An 18,637-nucleotide genomic window follows, 5' to 3' on the forward strand; every position below is an offset into this window, starting at 1 on the left:
AAAAATTTGTTATTTTTAAAATGACATTCACATAATGTGGCTTTTTTATAAAATACATACAATAAAAATACTACATAATTTTAATCATCTTGTGCATGCTACTTTAAATTCATTTTTCTCTTAACTTTTTCCCCAGTTTTATTGACCTATAATGACAGAAATTGCGTATATTTGAGGTGTACAATATTTTGATATACACTGAAATAATTATCACAATCAAGCTAATTAACATATCCACCTCAATTGTTTTAATTATTTATTTTTGCTGAGGATGCTTAAGATCTATTTTCTTAGCAAATTTCAATCATATATTTATTACTAACTATAGTCATGTGCCATACATTAAATTTCCAGAATTTACTTACCTTTTTCAACTGAAACCTTACATACCTTGACCAACATTTCCTCATTTTCCTCACTCCTCAGCCCCTGGTGATTACCCTCTTAATGTTATTTTAAATGTAGTTTTTCTTGTCTCAGTGTGTCTACCTATTTACCATCATATGTACATGTTTGAATATGTATAAAATATCTCTGGAAGGATTTCTAATTCTCTTAACTAATGCGGTTGCCACTAAGGAAAGAACACAATGGAAAGGGAACTTTGTTTTCACTAACTGTATTTGTCTCCTCTTGCACATATTACCTATAAAACAACTTGTAAGGCCATGTAACATTTGTTTTCTTGACCCCAATTTTCCTTTGGGGAAATTATACAAATGTGATTGAGACTTTCATTTCTTTTGGTATATTGTAGGTATACAAGAATTCTGATGTTAATGTCTAAGTTATGGTGGTCTTAAAAACACATTTTTATATTTTACTACTTGATATATATGTATTTGACACTTGACTTACTTGGACTGCAGTTATGACTAAAGAGTTTTTCCGGGCAGCCCTGGTGGCTCAGCGGTTTAGCACCACCTTTGGCCCAGGGTGTGATCCTGGAGACCCAAGATCGAGTCCCATGTTGGGCTCCCTGCATGGGCCTGCTTCTCCCTCTGTCTGTGTCTCTCATGAATAAATAAATAAAATCTTTTAAAAAAAAGAGAATTTTTCCTTAGCTACATTAATATTGCTCTGTTTAAATTTCAGATAGAAAGTTTGAATGAAAAATTGCAAAATTCCAAAGAACAGCTTCGAGAAAAAGAATTTGTAACACTACAAAATGAACAGGAGATAAGCCAACTGAGAAAGGAAAATGAACGAACACAACAAAAGATGAAAGAAATGGAAAGTGTAAGCAAATTATTTTCTGCCTAAGGAACAAAGTAAAATTATATAAAAAGGGATATAAATCTTTATGTTTTAAACCAGTTGGTTTCAATATATAGAAACTGTGCCATAAATATTTTTAGGCTAATTATTTGTGTCAGATAATTATTAGTTTCTTTGATCTTTTTAAGTATTTTACTCTGATGTTCCAGTCATAGGCAAGGGCATCATCGTACTTCTCTTTATATTGCCTGCAGGCATCGGCATAATATCTCTCACATAGTAAATGCACAATATGTGCTCACTTGGTCAACAAATATTTATTGAGAACCTACTGTGTGATAGAGCTGGAGATACAGATATTGATAAGATATACTCATTTGTCCTTGAGGAACTCCATCCAGAGAATGAATGAACAGATGACAATTGTACATACGAAGTTTGATGACTTCGTATCATCAGTTTGTCTGTGTGTTGACTGGTGAACCCATTCTACCGACTTGCCTTTTTATTTTTATTTTTTTTAATATTATTTATTTATTTATTTATTTATTCATGAGAGACACAGAGCATGAGAGAGAGAGGCAGAGACACAGGCAGAGGGAGAAGCAGGCTCCCCATAGGGAGCCTGATGTGGGACTCGATCCTGGGTCTCCAGGATCACAACCCAGGCTGAAAGCAGCACTAAACCACTGAGCCACCCGGGCTGCCCCCACTTGCCTTTTTAAAAAGTGAATTTGCTTCTAAGAGCTCTCATAGATGTAATTTCTTTTTGTTTTTAAATACTGTACTCAACTTTAAAACTTCATGTAAGCTCTTTATTGTGTTTGATTATCTGATTGCTCCAGTAGAATGTAGAATCCATAAGGTTAGCCATTTTGTCTCTTTTCACTTATAAGTCCTCAGTACCTAAAACAGCACATATCACATAGTAAGCATGAATAAATATTTGTTAAATTCTTTTTTTAAAAGATTTTATTTATTCACAAGAGACACAGAAAGAGAGGCAGAGATATAGGCAGAGGGAGAAGCAGGCTCCTCGCAGGGAGCCCAATGTGGCACTCGATCCCCGGACCTGGGATCATACCCTGAGCCAAAGGCAGACTCTCAACCACTGAGCCACCCAGGCGTCCCAATATTTGTTGAATTATATACACAAATTAAGCAGGATCTGTGAGAACAAGTTTGGACCCCAGGGAACACAAAATGATTATTGGCCCAATCATTTCATGTTCCTTAACAAAGGCTGGCTAAAAATAGTTACATGAAATTTATATTGATATGTAATACAGTTAGACCCAAGGTTCCATTCCATACATCAGGATCCTAATGATTTGTACTCATTTCTTTCCTTCTTATGAGCCCTAAAGTCAAGTGTCATTACCTACCTTCTAATCTCCCTCACTAAGCTGATTTAGAATTAACTTTTCACTGATTTTTTTTTCCTCTAAGAAGATAATACTAGGGATTTAGCTTAGAAATGTGGAAGTGTTTAGGAAGGAGTAGCAGTCCCAGTGACAAATTTTACTTTTACAGAGAATAAGGTCATGACCTTAACACAAATATGTGGATTAATGGTTAGTTTCAGGTATTCATGCCATACATTCTCTATTTGTAAAATGGATAATCAGATATTAGCTTCTTTTTTCTCTTTATATTATTATGCTTTCTGCCATATTATATTCACAATGATAAAGGATTATACAACTTGCATATTAGTCATGCAAAATATATCAGTCCCAGATTTATTATAGTACATTTTCTTATCATTAAAAAGGAAAAAAGCATTTTCTAAGTATCAGTTTCACAGTGTGGATGATATGCATTGTATGTTCAATTTTATAGAGATCGAGTTGGGATGGGGGAAATCACTTATTAAAAGAGAAATCAGAATAAGAAACAAGCTATCTATATTATTTAATTTTGAAACCTACAAATATTTTGTGTATCTCAGGTTATGAAAGAACAGGAACAGTACATTGCAACTCAGTACAAGGAAGCCATAGATATGGATCAAGAATTGAGGCTGACTCGGGAGCAGATGCAGAACTCTCATACAGAACTGATGGAAGCTCGTTGTCAACAAGTTCAAGCACAGAGAGAAATAGAAAGGCTCTCTAGTGAACTGGAGGAAATAAAGCAACTCTCTAAAGAAAAAGTAATCCCTCTTCTAAATAATTTTACCTTACTAAAAATCTTTAAAATTTTAGCATTTACGTTTTAAATTGTAGATTGTATTAACTGTGTTACACTAAATTTATTTAATGCTACTGAATTTACACTTAAAACTGGTTAAAGTGGTAAACTTTATGTTACAGATATTTTATTGAAATTTTAAGAAGAAAAATGTTATATTTAGCATAGCTTAATATTACAACTAGGAAATCCTGCAGAAATGAGCTTTAGCCAAACTAATTAGTCTTCAGTAAATTGCATTATAAAGTACTTTTAGACTTTGAAATGAATTTAACCTATCATTTGAGGGAAAAAAAGTTAATCTTTTTTTTTTATGATAGTCACAGAGAGAGAGAGAGAGAGAGAGAGAGAGAGAGAGGCAGAGACACAGGCAGAGGGAGAAGCAGGCTCCATGCACCCGAGAGCCCAATGTGGGATTCGATCCCAGGTCTCCAGGATCGCACCCTGGGCCAAAGGCAGGTGCCAAACAGTTGAGCCACCCATGGATCCCCAAAAGTTAATCTTTTTTGAGTAAAATTTTTACATTTGTAGCTACTGTTATAAGTGAAACTGACAATCTAAAGTTATAGCTGTTGGGATCCCTGGGTGGCGCAGCGGTTTGGCGCCTGCCTTTGGCCCAGGGCGCGATCCTGGAGACCCGGGATCGAATCCCACATCGGGCTCCCGGGTGCATGGAGCCTGCTTCTCCCTCTGCCTGTGTCTCTGCCTCTCTCTCTCTTTCTCTCTCTGTGACTATCATAAATAAATAAAAATTAAAAAAAAATAAAAAAAATAAAAAATAAAGTTATAGCTGTTATGAAGCCTGTAGTCCAGAACCCTTAGGAAGAGAAATTGCTTTTATTTCTCTTTTGCAAGAACAATAATATAAATTATTTTCCCTCAGTATTTGTTAGAAGATTAACAACTCTGCTTAAAAAATGCTTGGATTGATATGGTTAAGTTAATTACCTAGACTTTGAGAAAAATGTATTTATTGGTGTTTCAGGAAAGTGCCTGTGGATTTCTGCTTTTTATTATGGTTACTGATATAGTATAAGAATGTGTTAAAGTAACTTTACATTAAATTTGGTAAACTTAATGCTTTTTATTCACATTTCTGATTAGTTAGACTAATAAGGAATATATAAGGAATTTTTATTAGAATATATTAGGCATTTGGAAGTCTCCTAGGAAAAGCTCCTGAGAAGCTATCTACTTTCGTCTCTGTCCTTATCAGTAGTATCTAAGTATAGTACAATTGATTTTATGTGGATAAGGTAAGCTTAATTAATCAAAAAGTGAGTGAAAGTAGGGACTTATTTAAAGTGAGTTTATTTTTTTTCAAGTTTTATTTAAATTCAAACTAGTTTCAGGTGTAGAATTTAGTGATTCAGCACTTACATACAACATCTGGTGCTCAGCACTTACATACAACATCCGGTGCTCATCACAAGTGCCCTCCTTAATCTCCATCACCTGTTTAACCCTTCCTCCTATCTACCTCCCCTCTTGTGACCATCAGCTCTCTATAGTTAAGAGTCTGTTTCTTGATTTGCCTCTCTTCTCCCTCATCCCTGAATGTTTATTTTGTTTCTTAAATTCCACATATGTGTGAAATCATATGGTATTTTGTCTTTCTCTGATTTACTTCACTTAGCATAATTCTCTCTAGCTCTATCCATGTCATTACAAATGGCAAGATTTCATTCTTTTTTGTATGGCTGAGTAACATTCCATTGTGTGTGTGTGTGTGTGTGTGTGTGTGTGTGTGTATACCACCTCTTCTTCTTCTTTTTTTTTTTTTTAACGATCTTATTTATTTATTCGTGAGAAACACAGACAGAGACATAGGCAGAGGGAGAAGCAGTCTCCCTCTTGGGACCCTGATGCAGGACTTGATCCCAGGACTCCGGGATCACAACCTGAGCCAAAGGCAGACGCTCAACCACTGAGCCACCCAGGTGACCCTATACCACCTCTTCTTTATCCATTCATCAATTGATGGATATTTGGGCTTTTTCCATAATTTAGCTATTGTTGATCCTATAAATATCAGGGTGCACGTATCCCTTCAAATCAGTGTTTTTGTATCCTTTGGATAGATAAATGCCTAGTAATGCATTGCTAGATACTATGGTAGTTCTATTTTGACCTTTTTGAGGAACCTCCATACTGTTTTCCAGAGTAGCTGCATCAGTTTGCATTCCAACTGACAGTGTAAGAAGGTTCCCCTTTCTTTGCATCCTTGCCAACACCTGTTTTTTGTGTTGTTGTTTTTGTCCATTTTGAGGTGATATTTCATTGTAGTTTTGATCTGTTAAAAGGACAGTTTAAGATAAAATATTTCAACTCAAAACTCAGAGTATATGTTCATATGTAAATCTTTTAATTTAGGACTAAACCTTATTTTTTGTGTGTATGGGTAGGGCCTTTGATTAGAATTCCACCCACTTTTTGCATTCCATACTCCTATTCCATCGTCTGTTGTTTCCAATTTTCATTTTAAAGTAAAAGGAGGGGGATCCCTGGGTGGCGTAGCGGTTTGGCGCCTGCCTTTGGCCCAGGGCGCGATCCTGGCGACCCGGGATCGAGTCCCACGTCGGGCTCCCGATGCATGGAGCCTGCTTCTCCCTCTGCCTGTGTCTACCTCTCTCTCTCTCGCTGTGACTGTCATAAATAATAAAATTTAAAAAAAAGAGAAAATTTAAAAAATAAATAAATAAAGTAAAAGGAGGATTAAAAAGACATTTGTAAATCAATCAGAATATAACGTCTTTTGTTTTACATGGGTTTTCTCACAGTATTTTACAACTATTTTCACTGCTTTAATTGGGTAAAAAATGTTTATGACTCATTCATTGAGCTGCTTCAAAGCATATAACTTTCTTTTCATATAAAAACTTTCTTTTTTACATGTGTATTTCCTCAATGTTCATACATAATGTATATTAGAATTGCATACTTACAATCACAAGCACAACTAGTATAAATAGGTTTGGGTAAATACACAACTGACTTTTTAAAAATACTTTTTTTATTTGGGAGAGAGCACACCAGTGGGGAGAAGCTGACTCCTCACTGATCACAACCCAAGTGAAAGGCAGATGCTTAACTGAGCCACCCAGATGCCCCACAACTGACCCTTGATAAGCAAACAGTGCATCTGGTGAACAAAATGCCCAGCGAAACCTTAGAGTAGATTTACCTGCCAAAGTTCAACGTGCTTTGGTTATTCATGTGTTTTACAGAATGCATTGGTTAGTGAGCTTCCATTATTTTATAAACAATATACTATTACAATACAATCCCATTCATAGTTTTTTCAATGTCTAGATTTTAAAGTACATCATTTAATAAGTTAACTTTGTGTATGAGTGCTTATATAGTATTATAAAAGATTAAAGTACTTCCATAAATGCACATGATTGGTTTAGCTATAGTAACCAAATAAATAACCTTTCCTTAATATGTTATTTTTAAGGAAGCTCATGGACACCATTTAGCTGAAGAGTTGGGGGCTTCTCAAGTACGTGAAGCTCATTTAGAAGCAAGAATGCAAGCAGAAATCAAGAAATTGTCAGCAGAAGTAGAATCTCTCAAAGAAGCTTATCATCTGGAGGTAAAGAAAGATGTAATTTGTTCTAGTATTCCCTGCTAAAGAGGATTGACCTATCTGGACAAAAGTATAAATCTAGCTTCTAAATGTTCATTATAGAATAACTCATTGTGGTCCTCATTTCTGGTAGCTTAATATAACTTTCACTTCATACCCAGTGAGATAATATACTGTAGGGTTAAGAGCTTAAATTCTTGAGGCAGGCAGTCTAAATTTCACCTTATCATTTAGCACTTATGTGACCTTGAACAATTAACATCTCTAAAATGGGTGTAATAATCATATGTACCTCATAGAACTGTGTTGAGGATTAAATGAATAGAGTTAAAGTTCTTAGACAAGAGGCTGGCTCATCATCATCATCCATCACCATCATCAGTTATAAAATAGCACCTGACAAAACTGGAGATACTCAGTAAACAGCATAAGCAGTTTCATGTGACATGAATCTATAATGCTTTGCAATTTCCAACATTTGTTCTGATAGTGAATTAGATAGGCAATATTAGAACTTGGTGCTTTTTATCTACTAATATGTCCTGAGCCTTTATAGAAATGAGCAGTGTTAGCAATTAGAATAGCATTTCTTGTCTTTTTTTAAAAACTACATTTAAAGATATCCAAAATGTATGTATTAAACCTAAATCAATTACTTACGGAGTTCTAATAAAGCATTTTTCTCTGTTTCAAGGAATACAAATACATTTATATTGAACTCCTTTCAAAGGAGTTTGGGACTATCTTTGTGAGGGATTGGTAGGGCTTGTAGTCCACCTTGTCTTGCTTAAATGCATTTAGATTCAGATATCTTTGAAAATGTTGTGTCTGCCAAATAAAACACATTTGCAAGCTGAATTCAAATAGTAGGCTAAGCGATTTCAATCCTTGGTCTTTAGAGACAAGTGGAATGCTATTGGATTCAACATAATTATTTAATAAATATTAGCTACTCAATCAAGTGACCATCAGTAATAACTAGTCCAGCTCAAGTGTTTACCAGCAAGTATTCTTTGGAGTTTTATTATGTAGACTCTGTTCTGACTCAATTTTTTACTTTAAGTTTTATAAGCCCTCTGAAATGATTCATAAGCAGGTAGTACATGAAATGAATTGTAAAAATAGGTTTTACTACTGCTGTTTAATATTTGTTACAAATGTCTTATATACGTATGATATAAAAATTTGTAATGCTTTTATCCTCTTTGGTGCTTGACAAAAATTTATTTTTAAAGCATATATGTTTGAATATAAAAATGAAGGAATATAGCATTAAAGCAACAGAGTTAGTAAAAAATGTTCAATAATTTTTAACAGCATTTTAAAAATTACAGGTTTCAGAATTGTCAGAAAAATAACTTAATAGTAATTGCAAAACCATTGATATTTTTAATAAGAATTAGATTTTTTTAAGTTTTCATTATGGAAAATTTTGAAAGAATGGTATAAATCCTCCTATATTATTCAACTTTAGTAATTATCAACTAATGTGATTTCACTATAAGTATGTTGACTGTTTCTTTTTAAAAGAGAATACTTTTGAGAATGAAAAAGGAGGGCTGTTTGTAACTACACCAGAACACCAGGCATAAAGGCATAAAACCTGATCCATCTTAAGCAAACTGGGAAGTATGATCACCTTATCTTTAACCTCACTCACTTCCCTTCCCCCACATACCTCATTCTATTTTGTGTGGGGTTTCTTTAAAGATTTTATTTATTTGAGAGAGATAAAGAGAGAACACAGCAGGGGGAGGGGCAGAGGGAGAAACAGACTCTCCGCTGAGCAGGGAGCTTGATGTGGGAGTTGATCCCAGGACCCAGAGATCATGACCTGAGCCAAAGGCAGACACTTAACCAACTGAGCCACCCAGGTGCCCTCATTCTATTTTGAAGCAAATCCCAGACATTATTATTTTATCAGTAAACAGTTCAATAAGTATCTCTAAAAGATAAGGGCTATTTTTAAAAAACATAACCACATTATTATTACACTTAAAATTTGACAGTAATTCCTTAATATTATCAAATACCCATTATTTGTTCGCATATTCCCAAATGTCACAAAAATATCTGTACAATTAAGTGGTTCAAATCAGGATCAAAAAACAGCCCATTATATTTGGTTAACTGTTATTCGGTAAATTTAAGACTATTGGTTTCTTCTTCCCTTTTTATCCTCTAATTGGTTATTTGTTGAGACGTCAGATGTCTATACCTATAAACAGAATTTACTTTAGTATAGAGGCACCTGGGTGGCTCAGTAGTTGAGCGTCTGCCTTTGGCTCACATTGTGATCCCAGAGTCCTGGGATCGAGTCCCGCATCCAGCTCCCCACAGGGAGCCTGCTTCTCTCTCTGCCTGTGTCTCTGCCTCTCTTTCTGTGTCTCTCATGAATAAATAAATCTTAAAAAAAAAAACTTACTTTAGTATAAATAGAAGTGAAAAGTATTAGAATGTTTTTGAAACCAACTCCACTCAGTTTTTTTTCTTTGTCAATTTTGGGGCTGTATAGATGATTTCACATCAAGAGAACCATGCAAAGTGGAAGATTTCTGCTGATTCTCAAAAGACTTCTGTTCAGCAACTAAATGAACAGTTAGAGAAGGCAAAACTGGAATTAGAAGAAGCTCAGGACACCGTAAGCAATTTGCATCAGCAAGTCCAAGACAGGAATGAAGTAATTGAAGCTACAAATGAAGCATTACTTATTAAAGTAAGTTAACATATAAAAGTACATAAAACACATCAGTGAAAAAGTACATTTATGACTTATTTTCCCTGTCCTTGTAGTTTATAGAGGAAAATATGACCAAATGTTGACCAGTTTTAATAAAAAAACATTTTATTAAGAAGACATTGGATGTGGGAATTATGAATATGATGTATATCATATTACCACAGGAGAAATAATTTATAAATGTTCAAACACAAACTTCTAATTTTTTAGATTTCTTTTTTTTTTGTAAGAATATTTAAGTCCTATTTTCTTTTTTTTTTTTAATAAGATTTCTTTTTTTTTAATTTTTATTTATTTATGATAGTCACAGAGAGAGAGAGAGAGGCAGAGACACAGGCAGAGGGAGAAGCAGGCTCCATGCACCGGGAGCCCGATGTGGGATTCGATCCCGGGTCTCCAGGATCGCGCCCTGGGCCAAAGGCAGGCGCCAAACCGCTGCGCCACCCAGGGATCCCTAAGTCCTATTTTCTTAACAAATTTCACAAATACAATACAGTATTACCAACTATAGTCACCATGTTGTACTTTAGATCCTCAGACCTTATTCGTCTTTTAGCTAAAAGGTTGTACTGTTTTATACTAACCTCTTACTATTTCCCCCACCACCCAGCAACCCCTTTCCTACCTGCTGTTCCTGAGTTTGATTCTTTTTTTTAAGATTCCACGTATCAGTGATAACCATGAACTATTTGTCTTTCTCTATTTTGTTTTATTTAGCATAATGCCCTCAAGGTCCATCCATGTTGTTACAAATGGCAAAATGTCCTTCTTTCTCATGGCTGAATAATATTTCATTGTGTTTATGTACACACTATATCTTTATCCATTCATCTTTTGATGAACACTGGTTGTTTGCCTATCTTGACTAAAGGGTTCTGTGAATGAACTTGGGAGTGTATCTATCTTTTTGATATCCTGTATTATTTCCCTTTGTGTATATACACAAAATTGGTGTAGTAGGATCATATTTGTAGTTCTAACTTTAATTTTTTGTGGAACCTCCATACTGTTTTCCACAGTGGCTATCCTAATTTACATTCCAACAAACAGTGCGGAGGGATTCCCTTGTCTCCACACCCACATCAACGCTTGTTATCTCTGGGTTTTGATGGGTTTTTTGTTTTCTGTTGTTTTAATACTAGCCATTCTGACAGAGGTGAGGTAATATCTTATTGTGGTTTTGATTTGCATTTCCCTGATAATGAGTGATGTTGAGCACCTTTTCACGTACTTGTTGCCCATCTGTATGTCTTGGAAAAGTATCTGTTCAGTTCCTCTGCCGATTTTTAATTGGATTGTTTGGCTTTTGAGTTGTATGAATTTTTTATAGATTTCAGATATTCACCCCTTATCAAATATATGATTTGCAGAGATTTTCTCCTATTCTGTAGGTTGCCTTTTCATTTTATTTATTTTATTTTATTTTTTTGCCTTTTCATTTTATTGATAGTTTACACTGCTGTGCAGAAGCTTTTTAATTGGATAAAGTCCCATTTGTTTATATTTGCTTTCATTACCTTTGCTTTTGTGTCAAATCCAAAAAACTATTGCCAGACTTGATGTCAAGTAGTGTAACCCCTATTTTTTCTTCTAGGAGATTTATGCTTTCAGAACTTAAATTTAAATCTTTCGTCCATTAGGAGTTGATTTTTGTGTTCAGTATAAGACAGTGATACAGTCTCATCCTTTCTGCATCTATTAGTTTTCCCAGCACTATTTATACTGATACTATCCTTTTCCCATTGTGTATTCTTGGCTCCTTTGTCACAAATTAACTTGCTATATATGCATGAGCTCTTTCCTGGACTGTTCTGTTGATCTGTGTTTCCATTTCTATGTCAGTACCATACTCTTTTTTTATTACTATAGCTTTGTAATATAGAATGAAATGAAGAAATGTGATGCCTCCAGCTTTCTTCTTTTTTCTTAAAATTACTATAGATAGATGGGGTCTTTTCTGGTTCCATACAGATTTTAGGATTGTTCTATTTCTTTGAAAAATGCCATTGGAGTTTGGATTCCAATGGGGATTAAAGTGAATCTGTAGATTGCTTTGGATAGTATATTAATTTGTATCCTACAATTTTATTGAATTCATTTATTCTAACCATTTTTATGGAGTTTTTAGTGTTTTCTATATATAATATCATGTCATTTGCAAACAGAGACAGCTTCTTTCCAATTTGAATACTTTTTTTTTTTTAAGAGGGAGTGGGAAGGGCAGAAAGGGAGAGAAAGAATCCTAAGCAGGCTCCTTGCCCAGCACAGAGCCTGACATGAGGCTTGATCTCACAACCCTGAGATCATGACCTGAGCCAAAATTAAGAGTCAGATGCTTAACTGACGGAGCCACCCAAGTACCCCTTATCTTTCTTTTTCCTAATTGCTCTGGGTAGGATTTCCAGGATTATGTTGAATAAAAGTGGCAAGAGTGTCCTTGGTCTTACCAGATGTTGAATTTTTTCAAATGTTTTTTCTGCATCTGTTGAGATCTTAAGATTTTTATCCTTCATTTTGTTAATGCAGTGCATCACACTGATTTTTTTTGCAGATAATCTAACCATCCTTGCATTGTTAAATTCAAATTTTCTGCTATTTTGATGAGGAATTTTGTATCTATATTCATCAAGGATATTGGTCTCTGCTTTTCTTATAGCTTCCCTGTCTAGTTTGATCTCAGGATGACACTGGCCTTATAAAATGAGTTTGGAAGGATTCCCTTCTTTTCTGTTTTTTTGTTTGTTTGTTTTTTGGAAGAGTTTGAGAAGGGTTGATATTCTTCCTTAAATGTTTGGTAGAATTTACAGCGGATGTCATCTGATCCTGGACTTTTGTTTCTTTGGAAGTTTGGAAATTAATTACTTATCCAATTTCCTTACTATTAATCAGTTTTTTTCACATACTCTATTTCTTCATGACTGTCTTGGTAAATTTTATGTTTCTTAGAACCTAGAAGTTTTCACATACTCTATTTCTTCATGACTGTCTTGGTAAATTTTATGTTTCTTAGAACCTAGAAGTTTCTTCTAGGTTGTCCATTTGTTGGCATATAAGTCTTCATATCAGTCTCTAATGATTCTTTGTATTTGTTTGGTAGCAGTTAAAATGTCTCTCATTTCTGATTTTAATTATTAAAGCCCTTTTCTTTTCTTGGAAAATCTAGCTAAATATTTGTATTTTGTTTATCTTTTTAAAAGCTTTTTTATCAGTTTCATTGATCTTTCCTGTTGTCTTTTTAGTCTCTCTGCTCTGATCTGTTATTTTCCCTTCACCTAACTTTGGACTTAGTTTATTTTTTTTTCTAGTTCCTAAAAGTGTGAAGTTAGCTTGTTTGCGATCTTATTTTCTAATGTAGGTGTTTAGCACTATGAACTTCTCTTTTAAAAATGTTTTTGCTGTATCTCATAATTTTTGGTATGTTGTATTTCCAATTCTCATTTGTTTCAAGATAATTTTTTAAAAATTTATTTAGCCTACTGGTTGTTTGGTAGCATATTTTTTAATCCCCACATAATTGTGAATTGTCAATTTTCTTGTAATTTATTTCTGATTTTATACTATTGTGTTTGGAATATATTAATATTTCAGTCTTCTAAAATTTACTAAGACTTGTTTTGTGGCCTAACACATGGTTTACTTTGCAGAATGTTCCTTGTATGCTTGAGAAGAATGTATACAGGCTTTGTGCTGTATGGAATGTTCTACAAATGCTTATTAAGTCCATTTGATCTTATGTTCAGTTCAAGTCTAGTTTTTCCTTATTGAGTTTTCTGCCTTGATTTATCCTTTGATGAAAATGGGATATTCAAGTCCTCTCCCATTATTATATTTCTGTATTTTTCTCCCTTCAGGTCTGTTAATATTTGCTTTATATATTTAGGTGCTTCTATGTTTTTTTGGTCCATAAAAATGCATGTCCATAAAATTATATTTACATAATATACTTATTAGATTGATCCTTTTATCATTACATAATGATATTGTTTGTCTCTTCTTACTGTTTTGGCTTAAAGATAATTTTTTCTGGGATCCCTGGGTGGCGCAGCGGTTTGGCGCCTGCCTTTGGCCCAGGGCGTGATCCTGGAGACCCGGGATCGAATCCCACGTCGGGCTCCCGGTGCATGGAGCCTGCTTCTCCCTCTGCCTGTGTCTCTCTGCCTCTCTCTCCTCTCTCTCTCTCTCTCTCTCTGTGACTATCATAAGTAAATAAAAAAAAAATTAAAAAAAAAAGATAATTTTTTCTGATGTAAGTATAGCTACTCCAGTATCCTTTTGATTTCCATTCACATGAAATCTATATTTATCTCTTTTATTTTTAAAATTTTAAAATTTTTTATTTAATTTTTAAAAAGATTTTACTTATTTATTCATGAGAAACAGAGAAAGAGAGGCAGAAACAGAGGCAGAGGGAGAAGCAGGCTCCATGCAGGGAGCCCAATGTGGGACTCGATCCTGGGACCGTGGGATCATGCCCTAAGCCAAAGGCAGATGCTCAACTGCTGAGCCACCTAGGCATCCCAATTTTATTTTATTTTGAATTTCAGTACAGTTAGCATACAATGTTATATTAGTTTCAGTTGTACAATAGAATTATTCAACATTTCCATACATTACCTTGTGCTCATAAAGACAAGTGCACTCCTTAATCCCCATCACCTATTTTACTCATCTGTTTTCTTAATTTCTCTATTACTTCATTAGTAGTATATAGAAATGTGATGGGTTTCTGAATATTGATTTTTATATTCTGCAACCTTATTGAATTCATTTATTTTCCAGTAGTTTTTTTGGTAGAGTCTTTCGGGTTTTCTATACATAGTATCATGTCATCTGCAAATAGTGAAAATTTTACTTCTTACTAATTTGGCTGCCTTTTTTCCTTGTCTGATAACTATGGCTAGGATTTCCAATACTGTGTTGAATTAAAGTGGTGAGAGTAGACATCCTTGTCATATTCCTGGTCGTAGGGGAAAAGATCTCAGTTTTTCTCCATTGAGTATGATGTTAGCTATGAGTTTTTGACATACGGCCTTTATTATGTTGAGGTATGTTCCCTCTAAACCTTTGTTGACAACTGATGTATTATTGAACACTACATCTGAAACTAATGATGAGCTGATATATTAGTTGTTTCAGAGCACTGCATCTGAAACAACTATATGTTGACTAATTGAATTTAAATTTAAAAAATTAAAAAAACACTACTTTGGGAAAAAAATAAACCTACTTTGTTAAGTGATTTTATCATGAGTGGATGAATGGGTGTTGTACTTTGTCAATGCTTTTTCTTCACCTATTGAAATGATCCTGTGGTTCTTATCATTTCTAGTGTTGATATGATGTATTACATTGATTTATGAATAGCAAACCACCCTTGCAACCCCAGAATAAATCTCACTTGATGGTGAATGAACTTTTTTAATGTATTGTTGGATTAAGTTTGCTAATATTTTGTTGAGGATTTCTGCATCTCTGATAGATTTTTTTAAATGTATTCTGTCTCTATTGAGGGTGTCACTGAGGTCCTCCACTCTTTTCTCAAGTCCAGTGAGGGTCTTTATGACTATTAGTTTAAATTCTCCATCAGGCATATTATCTTTGTTTCATTAGCTCTCTTGCTGTGATTTGTCCTCTTTCATTTGAGATGGATTCCTCTGCCTCCTCATTTTGTCCTTCTGTGTCTGTTTCTGTGTTTGGAAAATCAGCTATGTCTTCTGATCTTGAAAGTCACAGCCTTATGAAGAAGAGGTCCTGTATCTGACCCCACACTGCACTATTCCCTATTCACCAGAATTTCATGCTCCAGAAGTGTCTTTTATGTGTGTTCTATGGTTGTTGCTGAGCTGCATTTGCCTTCAGTCCATTCATCTGCAATGACTGTCTTTGCCTGTTGTGGACAGGGTTTGGTCCCTGTGTTATTAGTTGGCCAGTCTGAGGCTGCCTCGGGCTTGGGTTGGGTCAGACCAGGCATTTGCTAGAGCTACAGTAGCACTGATCTGCAGGATACCCTCCGTGTGTTGTCCCCAAGAAGCTTTTGTTGGTGGGCAAGGCCTGCAGTCAGACCAGATGTCTGCCCCCAGCCCACCACTGGGGCCACAGTTGTACTGATATGTGTGGTTATCTTCCCCTCTTCCTGGAGCAAGAGGCACTTTGGAGTGGTGGTGGCCCCTGTCAGGGCTGCTTTCACACTGCTAACTTGTACCACCACTTTAGATAGATTCCTGTCAAGGGCAGGTCTGCAGGAGAATACAGGGGTGGGATGCACAGTATTTGCTAGTCTATAGGGGGGGACTTGGAGCCACTTTTGAAAACTCTTGCCCAGGCTAGGTTGCATAGGGCAAATCCGCAGGACATAGGGATAGGGCACACTGTTAAAAAACTAGGTGGAAAGTGTTTGAGCTGCACTGGTTCCCACAAGTGTCTTATTTATCTAGGCTGGGGGGCAAGGGAGGGAAGTGGCTTCCAGCAGCTCTGTGTTCTTAGAGCCTTCCAAAAATTCCTGCCCCCTCCAATACACACGCCCTGAGATTAGTAAACTGATCTTCCTCTCATTTACCCCAGGCAGTTTTTCAAACTGCTGATTCTATGCTATATCTTTATGGGACTGTTTGCTGCTCTGTCTCTCTAAGGGTGGGGACTCTACCCTTCCAGCTCCTCTCCCAGAGTCCAGCCTGCTGATTTTTAAAGTTCCACTGATGGTAAGAACTCACAGAGTTGAGCCCCTACAGTTTTCAAAGCCAAATGTTACAGGGATTCATCTGGTATACCAGGGCAGGTCCCCTGGGGTTCTGGCATAGTATGTTCCTCTCCATGCCCACCAGTATCATTCCCTCCTGCAGACAGTCCCACTGGTCAGTTTGGCTCCTAACTAAGTCTCCTTCCTTCTTACCCTCTTCTTTGTGGCCTCTTCTCTACAGTTAGCAGTAGAGAATCTGTTCTACTAGTCTTTGGGTCATTTTCTGGATTAGTTACCCTGATGTGTGTGTTATCTAGTTGCATCCGTGGGATGAAGTGAGTTTAGGATCCTCCTACTCGGTCTTTCCAGGAACTCCTCCCTATGTCTTTTTTTTTTTTTTTAAGATTTTATTTATTTATTTGTGAGAGAGACAGAGAGAGAGACAAAGAGAAAGGCAGAGACACAGGCAGAAGGAGAAGCAGGCTCCCCGCAGGGAGCCTGACGTGGGACTGGATCCCGGGACTCCAGGACCATGCCCTGGGGTGAAGGCAGGTGCTAAACCGCTGAACCACCCAGGGATCCCCCCTCTCTATGTCTTTTAATTGTTTATATTAGAGTTACAGTGATTCACCTACCATCAGAACATTAGAGTGTTCTGAATTTAACTGTATATTTACTTTTACCAATGAGACTGAAACTTTCGTGTGATTTCCTGTTACTATTTAGCTTTTTTTTTTTTCCAGCTTGAAGAATTCCCTTTAAAATTTAGTGTGAGTCCAGTCTAGTAGATATGAATTCCTTTAGCTTTTCCTTGTTTGGAAAATGCTTAACTTTTAATTCTGAAGGACAGCTTTGCCAGGAAGAGTATTATTGGTTGGCAGTTTTTTTTTTTCTTTCACCACTTTTAATATATCATGCCACTCTCTTCTTGCCTGTGATTTTTCTTTTGACTGTCTCACAGGAGTTTCCTTCTATATAAGAAGTAGTTTTTCTCTTACTGCTTTTCAGATTCTCTCATTGTCTTTGATTTTTGACAATTTAATTATAATGTGTTTCAGTTTGGGTCTCTGGATTCATCATATCTGGAATTCTCTGTGCTTCTTGGATCTGGAGGTCTATTTCTTTTTTCAAGTTAAAGAAGCTTTTGTCCATTACTCTTTAAATAAACTTTGTAACTCTCAAAGTCACTGTTAACTGGCTCTAAAGTCTAGACTGAAGAAGAGTTAACGAGGACAGAATAGGGGATCCCTGGGTGGCTCAGCAGTTTAGTGCCTGCCTTTGGCCCAGGGTGTGATTCTGGAGTCCTGAGATCGAGTCCTGCATTGGGCTCCCTGCATGGAGCCTGCTTTTCTCTCTCTCTCTCTTCTCTCTCTGTCATGAATAAATAAATATTTTTTTTAAAAAAGGAGGACAGAATAAAAAAAAAAGCTAATAGACAAGCAGAAGCTGGTATAACAATTAGAAGTAGCTATAAATAATAGCAGTTCCACTGACAGCAGCAGTAAATGACAAAGAACAGAAACAGAAGTGAGGGAGAAGGAAGAATGTTGGAGGCAACTGATCTTTCCAACTCACTTAGTACCCTCATAAATACCCTATTATGAGGTTAACTGGAACAAGGGCAAAGCTTAGACCATTTTCTGAGAGTGCTAACAGCCTTACTATATTATGGCATGCTGTAACAGTGACCACAACAGTGATCTTCTTTGAGTCTTAAGAAAAAGTTGAATTAGGTTTAAAGGTATACTACATTTCATTATAAGAACTAAATATTAAACTGAAAGCTACATGGATTCCTACTTATCTGAGATACCACAATCCTCAATTATGGCTAAATAACTCTGTAGCTAGAGTTAAAAAATATCAACTGCACGCAAGCTGTGGGTGTCAATTCTATAGCTACTTTATTAATTGTGATTATAAGAATGTAAATACAAGATTTACTACAAAAATTGGCACTCTGGCCACTTGGGGTTTTTTGGAGTTTTTTGTTTTGTTTTGTTTGGCCACTTGTAACTAACTTGTAACAGATATCAAAGAACTGAAATAATCATGTTAAACTTTCATTTTGTAATGTATTCTGTGGTTATGAGTTTTAGTAAGTATAGTATTTTTAGAAAGAATAGAAACTATCAGATTAAAAGTCACTAATACCTATAAGAAAAGGAAAATGTATTTGAACAGAAGACTACTACACATTATTTAATTTATGTCTTCT

The 18,637-nt window shown here is 35.6% G+C and overlaps 1 protein-coding gene across 7 annotated transcripts in view; it reads left to right on the forward strand.

The window, feature by feature from the left end:
- CCDC18 (coiled-coil domain containing 18) overlaps window positions 1-18,637 on the forward strand; it is a 103,543-nt gene that overhangs the window by 69,525 nt on the left and 15,381 nt on the right. For all 7 annotated transcript variants that reach the window (XR_008666397.1, XM_055339735.1, XM_055339734.1 and 4 more), the window contains 4 exons: window positions 1,096-1,239; window positions 3,170-3,373; window positions 6,872-7,009; window positions 9,519-9,719. Coding sequence is in view for 6 of the 7 variants with exons in the window: in XM_055339735.1 (XP_055195710.1) it covers window positions 1,096-1,239; window positions 3,170-3,373; window positions 6,872-7,009; window positions 9,519-9,719 (687 nt within the window). In the remaining variant the exon portion in view is untranslated. The remainder of the gene's footprint in view (window positions 1-1,095; window positions 1,240-3,169; window positions 3,374-6,871; window positions 7,010-9,518; window positions 9,720-18,637) is intronic.

This window comes from Nyctereutes procyonoides, unplaced genomic scaffold (genome assembly GCF_905146905.1).
Source record: "Nyctereutes procyonoides isolate TBG_1078 unplaced genomic scaffold, NYPRO_anot_genome, whole genome shotgun sequence".
Classification (NCBI taxonomy): Eukaryota; Metazoa; Chordata; class Mammalia; order Carnivora; family Canidae; genus Nyctereutes; species Nyctereutes procyonoides.